General features: G+C 42.8%; 1 protein-coding gene across 1 annotated transcript; it reads left to right on the top strand.

Annotated features, from left to right (window-relative positions):
- The first annotated feature begins 5,644 nt into the window (after positions 1-5,644).
- Positions 5,645-8,328, top strand: LOC115474766 (hemoglobin subunit beta-2-like). Its single transcript, XM_030210423.1, has 3 exons — positions 5,645-5,782; positions 6,866-7,088; positions 8,064-8,328. Exons 1-3 carry the CDS (start codon positions 5,691-5,693, stop codon positions 8,190-8,192), a joined length of 444 nt encoding a protein of 147 aa, XP_030066283.1. The 5' UTR covers positions 5,645-5,690; the 3' UTR covers positions 8,193-8,328.
- The last annotated feature ends 3,315 nt before the right edge of the window (positions 8,329-11,643 follow it).

Below are 11,643 nucleotides of genomic sequence, written 5' to 3'. Positions count from 1 at the left end.
CGAGATCGGCCGGCCGCAGCGACCACACTTTTTAAATCCACTCGGGACCTTCGAGGACATCGACGGAAAAATCGCGTCGGCGAAGTCAAAGTCGTCAATGGTGGCGAAAAATCACACCTCGAAAAAAGAAAACGACCGTGCGGCCACTAGGCCGCAACGCGGCGTCCCCGCTGGAAACGAGGGAAAAAGGGAGCGCGTGCTCCACACGCTCAGGTTTTTTTTTTTTTTTTTTGAAAAAGAAAAAGGAAACTGGGCGGTAACAAAAACTAAAGAGAAAAAACAACGATCCGCGTAAACGCGATCGACTTTCCGGCGGCTGAAAGCAGAGAGAGCGGCAAAGCACGACTCTCTCCAGACGCGGAAAAAAAGGAACTGGCGGGAGCGGTCGCGCACGGGCGGGAAGACGGCCGCGCATGCGCGGTGGGCGTGCCCTGCGTGCCGACCGTCCCGCGAAGCCTTTTCCGGTTGGTGGGGGCTGCCGCGGACGTCACCCAGTCGTGAGAACAAGCAGCCTGCTTGTCCTCGGAGAATTTCATGTGATACTTAAAGATCAGATGTTAGAACTTAAGTACTTAATAATTGTCAAGAAAAAGAATTTGATGCTTTGTGTCTATTTCTTTCTCTTTCAGGTTACTGCTCCTTTCCCTCAAGATGTCAAGGTAAGTATATTGTTTTTCTCTTTTTTCTCTATTTCCCCAGAATTATTCCTTTAGGGATTTCTGTCACTTAGCTGTTGGTTTGATGTTGAAAGTTGCAACACTTTCTTGCGTTGTGGCCCAGATCATTGAGGTATTTTCTCTTCTTCTTCTTCCGTTCTTCTCCCTACACCTCTCTCTTAAAACTAAAATAATTGGAAGCAAGACCCTCTCTCCCTGAAAATTGCCAGCAACCTTCAAGGGATATTAAACAATGTTGCAATACTGTGGCCAACTTCTCTAATCCAAATAAAATTAAGTAGATATTCCTTTCTAACACCTAAGCTGTACTGCAATTCCCTATTCTGGGTGCTGCAGTGCTTAGCTGTCACTCACTCTGCTCAAGATTCTCTCTCTCTCTTCAATCAGTGAACATTCTTTTCACCTCTCCCTTAATATTTAATATGAAGAAACCCCCCACAGCTTCCTTTTCCCCTCCTTTGCACCTAAGACTGGGTTTTTTCTTCCATTCACCCTTTATCTGTAGCCCTCCCCTTTTCACTAACAATCCCTTTCCTTTTACCCTTTACCAATCATCCAACAGCCACTTTACACCAGGCAGACTTTCTACACACTTTCCCTATTACCCTCCTTTCTCTTTTCTCATTCCCACACTTTTACCTTAGCCATACTACTTTCCCCTTACAAATGCCTTCAAATCCTCAACTCTCTCTCAGAGCTCACTCACAACACACCTTCTTCTTCAAAGCCATAAGCACCACTCAACTGTTACAAGCTCCCGTTTCCTATACAACCCCTCCTTAGCTTCCCATTCCAAGTTACCTTGCTGACCAGCAGAATGTTCGCCAGCACAAGTACAACCCCATTTTACTTTTGATTTTCCCATAGACTATAAAGTATTATATTTTTTCCCTCTTTTCCCTAACCCCTTCTCTTTCCTTTAACCCCTTGGTTACATTATCTTCTGCTCTGATTCCCAACACCCCATTCCTGATTCCCATCCATCTTCTAATCTTTGCAAGGTCTCCGGTCCATTTGACATTTCTTATCTCTCCATGTCCACCATCATTCCATCTTTGTCCCTAAATGTCCTAACATCTCCTCTCTGTGAATGTGTCCCTGTCCCTTATGTACAGCACTTCCCTTTTTGTCCCCTCCCCCCCCCCGTGTCCAGCATAATCCCTCTGTGTTGCGTCCCTCCTCATTTCTACTTTCTCACCCTATCTTTCTTTTTTCCTGCATCCCTATCCCAGGGCCAGCATCTATTCCTCTCTTTTCTCTGCCCCCTTCCTGCAGTCCAGCATCTGCCTCTTAACAATCTTTGGGCCCCTCCCCCGAGTCCCCAGCATCTCTTTCTCTCTCTCTCCTTCCCTTAGTAGCTCCAATACCTCTCCCCCTCTCTTCCCTTATCTAATATCTCTCTTCTTTCCTCTCTTCTCCTCTCCTCACAACTCCACTTCAACAACTACACTCCCCGGTTACCCTCCCCCCCTCAGCTAGCACCTCTTTCTCTTCTGGCCACTCCTCCCTAATTAGGCATTTTTGTTTCCCTTCTTCCACCAGCAGATAAGGCATCTTCCTCCCCTCCCCTCCCCCCACACGGTCTGATATCAGGTAATTCCCTTCCCCCCTCCATGGTCCAGTATCTCACAATTCCCTTCCTCCCCCCACCTCGGTCCTCCAACCTCCCGGTACATTGAAGACAGTGCTAATGATTGAGGCAGAGCCCCGCTAACTGGCTTCAGAACAGAAGCTTTCTTTCTAGTGAGACCTGCCTATGCAGGAACAGGAAGTTACATCAGAGAAGGCGGAACGCATTAGAGATAAAATTCCTGAAGCCAGATAGCTGGGCTCTGCCTCAATTGCTGCCATTGTCTTCGTACCAGGAGGTTGAAGGACTGAGGTGGGGGGAGGAAGGGAATTGTGAGATACTGGACCGCAGAGGAGGGAAGGGAATCATGAGATATCGAACCGTGTGGGGGGAGGGGAGGAAGATGCCCTTACCTCCAAGTAAATAGGTGGCAGTAAGGGCTCCCACTGTAATGGCCACATGCTAATTGGGAAATTAGTGTGTGGTCTCTAATGAGTGATATAGCAAATGCGACCATTTTATTGCCAAACTAAAAGTGGCTGCAGTAAACCGTAAACCCATGTGCTGACAGCAGCACTGGCCTCTTTTTAGTGTGGCTTAGTAAAAAGAACTCCTTAATGTGGCAAGGGCACATGTATCTTACAGTATTCTGTAAGTGGCATGTGTAAGTGGCAGCAGGGCCACCGAGAGGGGTGGCAGGGGGGACAAAATTCCCTGGGCTCGGGCCTCCAAGGGGGGGTCTGGCGCCGGGGTCAGACCACCGGCGCTGCAGTTCCTGGTCTCACCTACCTGCCTCCTCAGCTCCGGGTCCCCTGCATTTGAAGCGGCAGTCACAGATTACCTCCCTTCGGGCCTTCCCTCTCTGTGTACCGCCCTCAAGGAAACCGGAAGTTACATCAGACGAGGGCAGGACACAGGGAGGGAAGACCAGAAGAGAGGTGATCTGCGACTGCCGCCTTGAATGCAGGGGGCCCGGAGCTGTGGAGGCAGGCAGGTGAGACCGTGGACTGCAGTGGCGGGGGGGGAGCGACAGGGGGCGGCAGCGGCAGGGGAGTGACAGGGGGTGGCAGCGGTGGGAGGGGGAGCCCAATTTGTGCATGCAATTTAATTGAAAATGAGCCACTTAGGGCCAGATTCTATATAGCATGCCTAGAGGATCTGCATCGAAATCCAGGTGTATTCTATAACAACGCACATAACTTAATTGGCTTAATAAGCCAATCACCATATTTGACAGCACTTACAGTAAGCAATAATGAATATTAATTGACAATATTTAGAATTTATGCACACAGCTTGCTAAGCGTATTCTGTAATTAACTGTGCCTAAATTCTAAAGTGCACAGATCAAAAGGGACATGGCTATGGGCGTGGAAGTGGACATTTTATGGGTGTTTCAAAACTTACACATGTTGTTTTAGAATATGGCCCAGTGTGCATAAATCTATGCGCAGGGATTTACCCCACATTTTCATTTGTGTAAATGGAGGCGTGTACTTTTATGCGCTGGGATATCAACTAAGCATATTCTATATACTGAACTTAAATCTTGGTGCCGCTTATAAAATACGCTTAGGTGGAAATGTTTACCATTATATCTTTTTTGAGATACAGCGACCAGAACTGAATGCAATACTCAAGGCGAGGTTGCACCATGGTGTGAGACAGAGGCATTATAGTATTCTTGGTCTTATTTGCCATCCCTTTCCTAATAATTCCTAGCATCCTGTTTGCTTTTTGGCCGCCGCCACACACTGGGCAGAAGATTTCAGGATATTGTCTTTGATGACACCTAGATCTTTTTTTTCCCCAAGGTGGACCCTAGCATCAGGTAACTATAATTTGGATTATTCTTTCCAATGTGCATCACTTTGCTTTTGTCCACATTAAATTTCATCTGCTCTTACAGAAAGGCACTTAGCTCTTTGCTACCACTAATGTGTGTAAGTGTACTATTACCTATTAAAGTGTAGGTATTCTGTGACTGGCACTTAAATGTAGGTGCTTCCTTAAAGACTTAAGACGGAAGAACTAATTGACACCTGTATATATTATAGCAGGATATGTTTATCCACTCCTACCGTAGCCAAGATAATGTTCAAGCACCTTTCTGACCTCATCTCCCTCACCTCATTTACAATTCTCTAATTAGTCCCTTATTTTCTATCTATATGTTCCATCTTTGCTTACACCCTATGCTCTCTATTAAATGTTTTATTGTACACTAGTAAAACATGCCCGTTTCAGGCGCAAATGAAACGGGCGCTAGCAAGGTTTTCGTCCCGAACCCCCCCTCCCTGCTCACCCCTTCGGTGTTGTGAAGGCACTGACCGCCATTGTTGCGGACCTCGTCAATGCACGCCAACGCCACCTTCAATGTGCTGAGTCGTTGGTTCTGAAGCCACTGACGCCATTGCTCCGCCCTCGACGTCATCACGTTTGATGTGAGGGCGGGGCCCCAACATAGTGATTTCGGTGGCTTCACCACCACGAACCCTTCGAACCGGAAGGAAGTACCCAGAGGAACTGACAGTGACGTCAGTGTCCTCAGAACGTTGAGGGTGAGTTTTATTATATAGGATTGTGTTGGCATTGAAATGTAGCATACTATGCCATACTTTGAATTGTTGTTTGAATATTTTACTGCTGTAATTGTCTATTGCTTATGTTTGACTTATTCTTGCTGTATACCGCTTTGAGTGAATTCCTTCAAAGAGGCGGTAAGTAAATCCTAATAAATAAATAAATATGGACAGGTATAAACTTGAGAAAAGCCATGCTGGGTCAGACCAAGGTCCATGGAGCCTAGCATTTTCTCTGACAGTGGCCAGACTGGTCCACAAGTATGTGGCACATCTACAAAAGTAGATCTGTTTCTTATGGTTGATTTCCAGAAATAAACAAAAGTCTACCTGGCTGGATTTGTTCAAACCTCTTTTGAACCCTGTTATGTTAGTTACCTCCAGCAACAGATTCCAAAACAAAATTTATACAATTAGTTTTCACTCTGCTGGTCATAATTTAATTGAATGTCCTCTTGTTTTAGTGTTGTTTGAAAGGTTAACCAACTGTTCCCTATTTAACTGTTTCATACCATTCATGATTTTGTAAACTTTTATCGAATCCCCTTTCAGTCAGTTATTGGCCTATAATAGGGATGGAGAGGACTGTGGGGCTGAGAGAAGGAATAGAGGCTCATGTTTTCTGCCTCTGTTTGAAAGCAACTTACAACAGGGGCTGCAGGGCCTGGGTCAGAAAAGCCAGAGGTCATCTGGAAGAAGAGATATGAGGGGCTGGGCCCCTGCTGCCTTGGCAGAAAGGGTGGGGTTGACAGGGTGGAGTTTGGCAGCAGTCTGTATAAATCTCAGGGTCTCACTGGCTCTCTCCAGCCCCTGCCATAGGACTTGAGCCAGTTGTTCCTGTCGCACACAACGAAAACAAAGATGGTGCACTGGACCAGCGAGGAGAAAGCTGCTATTAACTCTGTGTGGCAGAAGGTGGATGTGGAGAAGGAAGGACCAGAGACTCTCAGCAGGTTAGCACACAATGGTCTCTCCTCTGTCTCTTCAGTTATCCATATTTATTTCTTTTTCTTTTACGGTCTGTTTTTTTCCAAAACTGCATATTTTACTTATTTTTTCTTTTCCAGAGTTTTCTTTTGTTTTCAGTTGTCTATTTCACTCACTTTCTCTCCTTGTCTACATCTTTCTTATGTTGAAACTTTTTGCTGTCACTTGTAAAGTAGGTTTTCCTGCTTGAATTAGTAATTTGGGCTGCAAAACTGAGGTGTAATGTAATAGCCCGATAAAAGAAAATGCTAGAGCATATTATTTATTTATTTATGTTTATTTATTAGGATTTATTTACCGCCTTTTGAATGAATTCACTCAAGGTGTTGTACAGTAAGAATAAATCAAACGTGAGCAATAGACAATTACAGCAGTAAAAATATTCAAACAACAATACAAAGTATGGCATAGTATACTACTTACAATGTTCAACACAATATGTAATAGGACATTTTAATTGACAGTGTAGAGTATAAGCAAAGATGGAACATATAGATAGGTAAGAGAGTAAGAGGAATTAGAAAGTAAGGTGACTAATTTAAAAAAGTTGCACTTGAGGTCAGAGAGATGGTTAACATGTAGATAGGTAAGAGAGTAAGAGGAGTTAGAAAATAAGGTGACTAATTTAAAACAAGTGTGCAAATGAGGTCAGAGAGATGGTTAAATATTATCTTAGCTTGGGTAGGATTAGATAAACATGTCCTGCTGCAGCATGTGCAGCCCGTGTCACTCCTTGTGTGTGTAAGTGAGATTAACAAGTTAGTTACTTCTTCCATTAAAGGCCTGGTTGAAGAGCCAAGCTTTCACCTGCTTCCTGAAGTAGACATAGTCTTGTGTTAAGCAGAGCATTTCAGGGAGTGCAGTCTAGAGCTTGGGGGGCTACTCTGGAGAAGCTCGAGCAATTGACTAAAGAGGTATATTTGCGCCCTTCAGCCCTGGCTCTGAGAGTTTTCTCTCCCTGCTCCTTGTCAAGTGTCCTATCAAATGCTCATGAAACCACCATCTCTTCCTTCCTTCCTCTCTGATAACTGCATTTTGCACTTCTCTAGGGTGCTGATCACATACCCCTGGACCCAGAGATACTTCGCCACTTTTGGGAACATGTCCAGCCCTGCAGCCATCATCAATAATCCGAAGGTCTCTGCCCACGGCAAGAAGGTGCTATGTGCCCTAGGAGAAGCTGTCAGTCATCTGGACAATATCAAGGGCATCTATGCCAAACTAAGTGAGCTTCATGCCAAAACCCTCTATGTGGACCCTTATAACTTTAAGGTAAGAAACATAAAGTTAGTCACAAAATGCTATCAATGTACCCGTTATATAAAGTATTCACATAATCCTTCACCCAAAGAATGTGCACTATGCAGGTTAAGTGACCTGCTAAAGGTCATGCAGTGAGGGATGGAAGGTGGATGGGAAAGAGATCTATTCATAGAAAATGAGGGCAAAGACCATGTGACCTATCCAGTCTGCCCATCCATACCATCTACTATACCTTGCTCTCCTTTAGAAATCCTATGTGTTTGTCCTATGTTTTCTTGAACTTAGATAGTCTTTATCTCTACCACCTCCACTGGGAGGCTGTTCAATGCATCCATCACCCTTTTTGTAAATAAGTATTTGCTTAGATTATTCATAATGCAGTTCTCTTTCCCCTTTTGCACACACTGCCAATCTCCATACTGTTTCATGCAAATGGATTCCCATGAGAGTCGTGCCAAGATTTAGGCATAGGCAACATCACTGCCTAGGGAACCAGATGTTGGAAGGTGCCAAGTACAGTCCAGGCCAAAAAGAAGCTCTCTCCCACTTCAGGGTCATCCACCAGTGGCATGTCAAAGAGGCATCACCATGTCCTTATTCTGTGGTCCTGCCTGTGGCTGCCACAATTTTAAATCCAGCCTTGATAAGATTAGATTTCATCTTCTGTCTTGTAGATCCAGAAGCAGGGAATGGTCCTGAGATCCTCAGCACACAGGCACATTTCTTGCTATGCCTTATTGATCAGTGGTGTTTCTGTCTCCAGATTAAGTTCTAATTGTTAATTTGAGCCAGGGCACATTCCCTTTTCTGAGCATGTGGAATCATGAAGGTCTTTGACTAGCTGATTTTTTTCTCCTTTTTGCTAAGAAATAGTCCATTGCCATGAAAATACAGTCTTGGAAGCAGTCAAGATTTGTGTGTGTTCTCTTTTTCTGTTTCCTGATATATAAAAATGCATCCACTTTTCTCTTTCTGTCATTACAGCTTTTTGGCCAGGTTCTGGTGATTGTACTAGCTCGCAGACTGGGCTCAGCCTTCACAGTGGAGGTGCAGGCTGCCTGGGAGAAGTTTGTTGCTGTAGTAGGTGCAGCTCTTTCCAAAGGTTATCAATGAACAGCCACTCTGGAGGATCCACTGTTTATTCTGCAAGGGTTAACACCAGAAGAGGGCTAGAGGCATTTCAGCTCTATGTATCATGATGTACCACTGAGGCAGGAAATGCAATTTAATAAATATATGTTCTGTCTTCTTTCTGTGGGGTTCATTTATTCCATCAGTCATGGTCAATAAAGAACCATTTAGAGATGATCCAGAGAAGGATTACCAAAATATTTCACGGTCTGCACCAAACCCCCTATAATATGGGCCTTGACATTCTATGTATAAATAAACAAATACCCACATACACTCATCTGCATATGGATAATACCCTATAATCTATATGCAGAAGAGTATGCATGTGTATTTATTTATATATCAAATATCTTCAAGAGTATTGAGAAGTACTGTCCTAGAGTGAGTGGGTGGATGAGTATAATTAACAGGTATACATATAGATATATATAGATACATACATGGAGCTGCTCACTCTCCCTAGGACACTGCTTCTAAACACACTACTGGAACCAGACCTAGCCAGTCAGGTTTTCAGGATTTACACAATGAATTTGTATAAGATATATTTGCATACAGGACTAGATTCTATATATATGACGCCTAAAAAATTGGCACTGAAATGAAATACGCTTAGGAATAGTCTATAAAGTACGCCTACATTTAGGCATACTTTATAGAATAAGCCTAAATTTATAGAATATGCCGAGTGCCTGTCCGTGTGAGTAAATTTAGTTGTGGGCAGCTATGCCAAGTAAAACTGTGTAAATGCACAGACTGGGTATATTCTAAAACCATGCACATAGATTTTAGAAATGCCCACAACCCACCCATTCCACACCCATAGCCATGACCACTTTTTAACTGTGTGACTTAGAATTTACACACATCACAATATAGAATAGGTTTAGACAGTTCTGCATGTAAATTCTAATTGCCAATTAGTATCAATAATTGCTTGTTAATTGGCAATTATCAGCTCTAATTGGCTGGTTAACTAAGTAAGTTGCTCGCGCAAATCCAGATTATGACTGTATTTGTATGTGCAACTTAAGTCACGCTATATAGAATCCTGGGGACAAAGTGTTACCAACATACACAAATGTATCTCATGCATATTCCTGAAAATCTGACTGAAGGTGGGTCTCTAAGAGAGAGATGAAAAGCACTGCAACTAGGAAAAAAACAAAACAAAACAGGAAAGATATGATTAAAAAAAATGAAATACCTAAACAGAACAAACAATATACAGGAAACAAAAATTTAAATGAATGGGAAGTTAGAGATTAGAATAAGAGACTATGGTATTGTGCTCAAAGAGGGCAGCTGGAACAAGGACCATATATATACAAAACGTTTTTACAGAAAGGATGAACTTGTGAAATAGTCTCCCAGGTGTAGTGGTAGAGCACAAACAGAAACAAATTCAAAAAAACCTGTCATAAGTACAAATGATCCTTCCTTGCAAAAATGAGAAGTGGGAGAAAACTAGGGACTATATTACTATATTACATCAAGCAGTAAATTGGACAGACTGGATGAGTCTTCACACTGTATATCAGCCAGTCAGCTTTACAGGATATTGACAGTGAACATGCATTACATATATTTGCATGCATGCAAATATATCTCATGAATATTCATTGGGAACATCCCAAAAATCTGACTGACTAGGGATCTCCCAGGACAGGTTTGGGAACCACTGTTCTATATATTCCTACGTTAAAAATAAAGTAATTTGGTTTTAAAGGTTTGATCACATTTTGCTCCTGAATCCTGCTGGCATGTATTGTTTGCCAACTAGCTCCAGATTTGCCCAATAGGATTGGCCCATTGGATTTAAGAGTGTTTCTGTGTTACTGGTAGTGTAACATTATTTCAGTTATGAGACTCATCACAGTCTTTTGGTAACCTAGTATTTAGCATGTGTTACAATATGTGGGAAAATAATACAATAATGGTAGGAGATGGGAGAAAGGCAATGTATCTGATGGCTCTCTAGGGACAGATAGGAGGAGGAAGAGAGGCACAATATATGATAGTTTCTATGTTTGTGCAGCGCTGCGTATGCCTTGTAGCGCTATAGAAATGCTAAATAGTAGTAGTAATAGTTTCTCAATAAAAGCTGGAAGGCAGGAAGAAAGAAACTCACCAGGCATATGTGATAGCCCAGTATCACATTTGCCTTCCATGTTATCTCTTTTCTCATCTGGATCTTGGAGTTTGAAGAGCAGATGCAGGAGACAGAGCTGAACCTTTGGGGTGCTGAACCTTCCAGAATAGCTGCCACAAAGGACAGGAGAATAATCAGAAGCAAAATGCAGATTAAAAAAAATGTTTCAAATACAATCTGATGAAAATAAACATAAAATTACCTGCCACTAACCTAAGGGTCTCCAGACATTCAAGAGGATACTCAGTTGTGGTTGTCTTAACCAGAAACATCCTCATAGCAGTGGGCACCTTGCCTCTTATTATACAGAGATGTTTTAGCTGGTTAGAGACCTGTCCTTCACATTATCCCTTGTAGTATTTAGAATGCAGCTTGGGGACCTGGTGCAACTATTTAGTGCAGGAACATTGCATGGTAATTGTGGCAGTGGTGTTGGGTTGTTTCACCTGGAGGAAGACAGACTGAGGAGGAAATAGAATCTAGAGGGTGACAGCTGAAGCGATGGGGAAGAGAGACTGGAGCAGGGAGAGAGACAATGGTGAAAAAAATATATACTACTGACGCACACTGTTTGCCATACAAATCCAACCACTCTTCATAGTGTTCAAGACACAATAATGTAGAGGGTGTCAGTGCCATTACAGAGTTGTAGTTGTGGTTGTTCATACTGGGGACAGCAGAGTGTGCTGGGGATAAGTGGTAAGAGACAGGACAGGACTGAGGTGCACTGGCAGAGCTGTATGTGTACATGAGGTGGTCTTAATACAAAGTTCAAAAAATGAGAAGTAAAATAATAATAATCTGATATCCAGCCCTGATAACAGCAGATTTCTTCCTCTGTCCTGTTGATCCATAAGCAGGGAATTATCCCGATATACTCAGTACACAGGCACATTTCTTGCAATGCCTTATTGATTAGTGGTGTTTCTGTCTCAGATTAGGTTCTAATTGTGAACTGCAGTCAGGGCAGAATCATGAAGGTCTTTAACTAGTTGATTTTTTTTCTTTTTTTGCTAAGAAATAATCTATTGCCATAAAAGCACAGTCTTGGAAGCAGTCAAGTTTTGTGTGTTCTCTTTTCCTGTTTCCTGATGTGTACAAATGTATCCACTTTTCTCTTTCTGTCATTATAGCTTTTTTTTTTTGCCAGGTACTGGTGGTTGTGCTAGCTTGCAGACTTGGCTACATTCATTTTCTTTTGTATGATTTTCATAGAAATCAAAATATAGATGTGACAGAACAATGTGTTTTAAACCTGCAAAACTGCCTTTATTAAAT

The sequence above is a fragment of the Microcaecilia unicolor genome, chromosome 7, assembly GCF_901765095.1.
Source record: "Microcaecilia unicolor chromosome 7, aMicUni1.1, whole genome shotgun sequence".
Lineage (NCBI taxonomy): Eukaryota > Metazoa > Chordata > Amphibia > Gymnophiona > Siphonopidae > Microcaecilia > Microcaecilia unicolor.
The sequence above is the reverse complement of the archived record's forward strand: the minus strand, read 5'-3'. Positions and strand labels throughout refer to the sequence as shown.

Coding starts and splice junctions, on each gene's coding strand:
- LOC115474766 (XM_030210423.1), top strand. CDS start 5,691: ATGGTGCACTGGACCAGCGAGGAGAAAGCTGCTATTAACTCTGTGTGG. Junction 5,783..6,865: donor GGACCAGAGACTCTCAGCAG/GTTAGCACACAA, acceptor GCACTTCTCTAG/GGTGCTGATCACATACCCCT. Junction 7,089..8,063: donor TGGACCCTTATAACTTTAAG/GTAAGAAACATA, acceptor CTGTCATTACAG/CTTTTTGGCCAGGTTCTGGT.